The 6,839-nt window shown below is 42.7% G+C and overlaps 1 protein-coding gene across 2 annotated transcripts in view; it reads left to right on the top strand.

Moving 5' to 3' along the window:
• The window catches only part of Foxo1 (forkhead box O1), an 80,321-nt gene extending 74,093 nt beyond the window's left edge, over positions 1-6,228 (top strand). The window contains exons 2-3 of one of the 2 annotated variants that reach the window (XM_021195620.1): positions 1,046-2,394; positions 2,979-3,071. In XM_021195620.1, coding sequence (XP_021051279.1) covers positions 1,046-2,380 — 1,335 coding nt within the window. In that variant the 3' untranslated portion in view covers positions 2,381-2,394; positions 2,979-3,071. Of the gene's footprint in view, positions 1-1,045; positions 2,395-2,978; positions 3,072-3,121 lie in introns of those variants that run through there. The other variant, XM_029537514.1, reaches the window with a different exon arrangement.
• The last annotated feature ends 611 nt before the right edge of the window (positions 6,229-6,839 follow it).

Below are 6,839 nucleotides of genomic sequence, written 5' to 3' on the forward strand. Positions count from 1 at the left end.
TTTGCACACATTTGTGGTGGCATTGTTGTAAATCTGCATGTCCACTGAGTAGGAGCAGAAGGGCCTCACCTCACTTAGGGGAGCTTGCTTCAGCCCGGCCTCCCCTCTAGTCACCACTCTGGACGGCATCCGCTCTACAGCGTCCTAAAGTTACTGCTTTGCTAGAGCAGAGACGTTCTCACATCTGAATGTTGCATTTTATGGCAAGTTAGCTTTCTCAAGAAAATAGCTTTTCTTCATATTTATTTTTACTTGCCTGATACAAAGACTCTGGTATAAACGAATTTAGGTTTTAACTTTTGGGGGGAATCTTATCTATCTATCTATCTATCTATCTATCTATCTATCTATCTATCTATCTATCTATCTATCTAGGAGGTGAGTTAGATAGCTCAAACTAGCCTCAGCCTCACTCAAAATCCTCCTGCCTTTTCCTCCCATGAGCTGAGATCATAAGTTGATACTGTGTTGCTTTGGGTTTTGGTCCTGAGTAGGGATAGGTCCTGCTTCATGTCCTATGGGTCCAGTGACAGAGAATGTCATTTTGTAGAAATGGTGTTAATTTCACCTGAAAAAAGGTTGGGAAGAGCTTTGTTTTTGAGTCAGGGTCAAAAACTGTATAANAGAAATATATGAAAATCAATATATATGTGTATGCATGTAAAAAAGAGAATACAAATGATTGAGCTTATTTAACTAGAGAAATAAGTCCTTTTTTTTTTTTTTTAGATGCTGTTTTTCCTACATCAATTTGAGATCTCTTATTGAGTTTATTACTACTGTTGAGCCAGTGATGTGGCTTTTTTGCTGCACAAGTTTTATCCTCAGAAACCAAGTAAAGGTGGAAGGGGAAAAGAGACTCCAAAAGCTGTCTACTGCCCTCCACACTTGTGCTGTGGCATAAAGTACTATGGTACCTTTGCCCTCCACACAAGTTAAGAGCTGTTAGATTTTCAGAATGGACACTGTGTATCTATGATCCTTGTTGAGCAGTAAGTTTTCAGGGGGAAGTGCTGCACTTCTAACATACTGTTTTGCTTTACAGAATTCCATTCGCCACAATCTGTCCCTGCACAGCAAGTTTATTCGTGTGCAGAATGAAGGAACTGGAAAAAGCTCCTGGTGGATGCTCAATCCAGAGGGAGGCAAGAGTGGAAAATCACCCCGGAGAAGAGCCGTGTCCATGGACAACAGTAAATTTGCTAAGAGCCGAGGACGGGCTGCGAAGAAAAAAGCATCTCTCCAGTCCGGGCAAGAGGGNCCTGGAGACAGCCCTGGGTCTCAGTTTTCTAAGTGGCCTGCGAGTCCTGGGTCCCACAGCAATGATGACTTTGATAACTGGAGTACATTTCGTCCTCGAACCAGCTCAAATGCTAGTACCATCAGTGGGAGACTTTCTCCCATCATGACAGAACAGGATGACCTGGGAGATGGGGATGTGCATTCNCTGGTATATCCACCCTCTGCTGCCAAGATGGCTTCTACGCTGCCCAGTCTGTCTGAAATCAGCAATCCAGAAAACATGGAGAACCTTCTGGATAATCTCAATCTTCTCTCNTCCCCAACATCTTTAACTGTGTCAACCCAGTCCTCACCTGGCAGCATGATGCAGCAGACACCTTGCTATTCGTTTGCACNNCCAAACACCAGTCTAAATTCACCCAGTCCAAACTACTCAAAGTACACGTACGGCCAATCCAGCACGAGCCCCTTGCCCCAGATGCCTATGCAGACACTTCAGGACAGCAAATCAAGCTATGGAGGATTGAACCAGTATAACTGTGCCCCAGGACTCTTGAAAGAGTTGTTGACTTCTGACTCTCCTCCCCACAGTGACATTATGTCACCAGTTGATCCTGGAGTGGCCCAACCCAACAGTCGGGTCCTGGGCCAAAATGTAATGATGGCCCCTAATTCAGTCATGCCAGCCTATGGCAGCCAGGCATCTCATAACAAAATGATGAACCCCAGCTCCCACACCCACCCTGGACACGCACAGCAAACGGCTTCAGTCAATGGCCGTGCCCTGCCCCATGTGGTGAACACCATGCCTCACACATCTGCCATGAACCGCTTAACCCCAGTGAAGACACCGTTACAAGTGCCTCTGTCCCACCCCATGCAGATGAGTGCCCTGGGCAGCTACTCCTCGGTGAGCAGCTGCAATGGCTATGGTAGAATGGGTGTCCTCCATCAGGAGAAGCTCCCAAGTGACTTGGATGGCATGCTTATTGAGCGCTTGGACTGCGACATGGAGTCCATCATTCGGAACGACCTCATGGATGGAGACACCTTGGATTTTAACTTTGATAATGTGTTGCCCAACCAAAGCTTCCCACACAGTGTCAAGACTACAACACACAGCTGGGTGTCAGGCTAAGAGTTAGTGAGCAGGTAAGTTTATTCACCCCAGTATCAAAAGGCCTTTTGAAAAAGGGACACAGCACCATGTGTCTTCCATGGTTAGACATTAAAAAAAAACTTAATTAAAGACGGTCTTTTGTAGCCCATCCCTACCATGCCTGGCTTACTTGGTGCTGGGCTCTAACCCAGGGCAGCACTCTGACAGCGCTATGCCCAGGGTTGTATTAGGCTTTATTCTAATGTCACCTGATTGTGTATTGCAGGTGCTTACCTGTTACTGTCCACTGTCCACCCCTCCCTCCCTCCCTCCATTTATCAGTTTGCCTTTGGGGGTTAAAATAGAGTGCAGATTGCTTTAGCAGCTAAGACTTTCTTTTCACTGTAGGATGGCTTGTGCTTTCTGCCAGCTCTTAAATAAATGAACACATGGGATACAAATCAGATGCCAAAGGTCTTTTCTTTTCCTCCCATGTTTTTTTCAATAAAGAAAAAATGCACCCATTGAATAATTTTGGAACTGTTTGAGAAAGCTGGAGTTTCCCCACCCCCAACTTGATTAAGTACAATTGAGTTGAAAATGACTTTTTTTTATTGTGTGTGTTTTTCCCCTTTAGGCTACATTTAAAAGTCCTTCAGATTGTCTGACAGCAGGAACTGAGGAACAGTCCAAAGATGCCCTTCACCCTTCCTTTTAGTTTTCTTGACTTTAAAAAAAAAAAAAAAAAAAAAAAAAAAAGTCCTTTCTTCCTTTCCTCAGACTTGGCGGCAACAGCAGCAGCAGCAGCACTTTCCTGTGCAGGATGTTTGCCCAGCGTTCGCAGGTTATGTGCTCCTGTAGATAAGGACTGTGCCATTGGGAATCATTACAATGAAGTGCCAAACTCACTACACCATGTAATTGCAGAAAAGACTTTCAGATCCTGGAGTGCTTTCAAGTTTTGTATATAGACAGTAGATACAGAATTGTATTTGTGTGTGTGTGTGTTTTTTAATACCTACTTGGTCCAAGGAAAGTTTATACTCTTTTGTAATACTGTGATGGTCTCAAGTCTTGATAAACTTTGCTTTGCACTACCTGTGTTCTGCTAAAGTGATGAATCATGAACTAAGATCTCCATTCTGCACCTCTGCTGAATGACCGAACCTGTTCATCTTGCCACAGAATTCGTATGAGAACCAAGTAGCCGGTGATCAATGTGCTGAATTAATGGACTTGTCAAACTTTGGGGCAGAATAAGATTAAGTGCCAGCTTTGTACAGATCTTTTTCTATTATTTTTGTTGTTGTTTATTTTGTTATTTGCAAATTTGTACAAACAACTTAAAATGGTTCTAATTTCCAGGTAAATGACTTTTGATGTTATTGTTAGGACTCAACATCTTTTGGAATAGATACCGAAGTGTAATGTTTTCTTAAAACTAGAGTCTACTTTGTTACATTGTCTGCTTATAAATTTGTGAAATCAGAGGTGTTTGGGGGCTGCATTCATAATTTTCATTTTGTATTTCTAACTGGATTAGTACTAATTTTATATGTGCTCAGCTGGTTTGTACACTTTGGGATGATACCTGATAATGTTTCCGACTAATCTTAAATCTTTGTAATTAGTAATTGCATACTCAACGTTCCTGGCCCTTTGAGCAGGAAAGTTATGTATAGTTACGGACACTCTTGTTTTGTATGTAGATTTATGTGTGTATTTTAAAGAAATTTCACCTGCTTCTATTACCCTGTGAATTGTGTACAGCTCATAGCACCAAGTCTCCAGATAGATGCCCCGTGCCACATGCTTACAACCCTTCTAGGGAAGCCCTGCCAGATGATGCTCTATGTCATACTGTCATAGTTCCCATGGGAACTCTGTCTGTTGCTCAGGAAAGGGGAACTTTATCTAAGGTGATGTTTTTTGTCTGACTGGGGTTCACCTCCTACTCTGAACTGTTGGCTTTTGTCACAATGGAGGTGGCTTTGTGGCTGTTTCCTGAAGAATCATGTCGCTTCTCGGTCCCCACCTCTGTTCTCTTTGGCTCTGAACAGTGTAAATCTAAGGAGGAAGTTTACAAACAGGACTTCAGTGATTTATGGAGTGCTTTGTGCACCTAAGTACAGACAGTGGCAGGATTAGTTAAAAATTAAGACAGTAAACTTGGAAACCAGCCAGCTATAAATGGACATTTATTTTGAAATCCTTAACTTAAGAATTTGAGAGGTTTTTTTTCAACCTTGAGCAGCCTAATGTGTCTCAAACATTTACATTTTTATACTTTCTATTTACCTGAAGTCCTACCAGACCAGGATAATTGGTTTTACCTCCCATTCCGTCCATCGGTGTTTCCGAATCACATTGAATGCCGAGTGTCCCCCAGTTTGAGGAATAGATGTACCCCAGCACCCCTCTGGCTTCCATGCAGAAGACCAGGTGCACTCGTTGTCTCTAGTGTTAATTATCTCTCCATTTGTTTGTTAGTGTGTGTTAGCAAGAATAAAATGTCCCTGTTTTCACCCACCATTGGCCAGCTTTGTCATAAGCTTCCCACCATGACTTTCACTATTTTAAACATGTATTGAGCCTCTGCTCCTCTGACCACCTTTGTTTGGGCACTCCTAAACGGGACTTGTTTTAGAAATGAACTCCTCCAAGTAGAGCCTCCTTCAAATGGAGTAGAATTTCCTGTTGTCGAAGAACTCGGGTCTCCCTTTCCTCCTCCGTCTGCCATGTCTTACCATTGCAGAGAGAACCCCTGTGTGTTATCATTCAACAGAGGCAGCTCCAGCCCTGGCAGTGGGCTGCTTGCTGAGTCACTGAGGGGCTGGGAGGGGCCTCTTCCTTCAGAAACTGTAAATTACAACAGCAACCCCTATTTTTCTTGGTGTTAAGATCATAGTGTGAATCACAGGTAGTTGTCTGGGGCACAGTGAAGTCCAGGAAAGGCTTCTTACCTGTTTTGAAAACAAACATCAAACATGTGAGCTCTGAGGGTCCTTTTCTGTGAGAATGTTCACTTTCCGGTATATTATTGTACATGATTGCTCTGTGAAAAGACTTCACCTATGCAGCCTTGTTTGATTTATTTCCTTTGGTTTGTACTGTTGTTAAGAGCATATTGTATTATAGAGCTATTTGGATATTTTAAATATAAAGATGTATTGTTTCCATAATATAGATGTATGGAATATATTTAGGTGATAGATGTACAACTTGGAAAGTTCTGCTTAGACAAACTGAGTCTAAGTTAATTAGCAAATAATATATCCTGATGAGCAGTAAACCCTGGAACCTAACAGTAAGAGGAGAAAGTCACTTAAAATGGAAACAGTTCCCCAAAGGTGTACAATTTGAACTTGTTTAACTGCTTAATATATGGCTTCCCCCCCCCCAAAAAAAAAAAAAAAATTGAAGTTCTTAGTTTCAACTCTCAAAGTTACTGATTTTAAGTGAAAAGTTTCTCTGTGGTTTCAGCTGGGGAGTGATTGTTCAGTTATAGTGTGCATTATGCTGTATGCAAACCAAACAGCCTGGCCCTGTGGCCAAGGCAGACAGCCTTGTAAGTGCCATCAGGCTAGAGTCCCACCCTCCCACACTTCACCACCGGACCTGAGTAACAGTGCAGATGCCTTGTTCCCGTTCCAGTGCTATCTGAGAAGTGCCTGATGAGGATGATTTACTTACAGACACAAGAACAATCCTTACTATAAATTGTATAAAGCCATAAATGTACATAAATCATCTTTAAGTGGCTTGGTGTGTTTCTTTCCTAGTGTTCGAAAGTTCCTGAGCAAGCATGTTTTTATTTAGCCATCAAGCACTTGAGTTAGACCATCAACCCCAGTGTTAATGGCGTATGACCAAACCATGGCCCCTAATGTGAAGAAGTGCAATCTAAAATTAGCAAACAGTCTAGAGAGCAATGGTTCTCAGTGTGGGAGGATAACCCCTCGAGGGTTATCAAATGACCCATTCACAGAGATTGCATGTCACATAGCCTGACGATCATAGCATTATGATTCATAACAGCAAAATTACAGTTAGGAATTAACAACAGACATAGTTTTATGGTTGGGGGTCACCAGAACCTTACAAACTAAGGGTCTCGGCATTAGGAAAGTTGAGAACCACTGGTCTAGAGTCTGGCATGGTGTCATATGCCTTTATTCCTAACACTTGGTAGTCGAGATATGTGGATCTCTCCGAGTTAGAGGCCAGCCTGATTTTTGTGGCGTGTTTCAGGATAGCCAGGACTTCATAGACCTTAAACAGTCTAGACTTTTTCATTCTTGGAATATCTGAAACCCCGTTTAGGCCAGTAATTATAAGCATGAAGCCTTGCTTAATACCAGGCTGAAGGCAAGCTAGGGCGAGACTAAAGCGGGGTCGTGGTTAGTGTAAGCACAAGGTGATGTGGCCAAATGATCCCAAGTATACCTTTTGTTCAAAGAGGGTCTCAGTGGCTGCAGAGCAGAGAGGTGTCGGTGCA

Source organism: Mus pahari, chromosome 4 (assembly GCF_900095145.1).
Source record: "Mus pahari chromosome 4, PAHARI_EIJ_v1.1, whole genome shotgun sequence".
Lineage (NCBI taxonomy): Eukaryota > Metazoa > Chordata > Mammalia > Rodentia > Muridae > Mus > Mus pahari.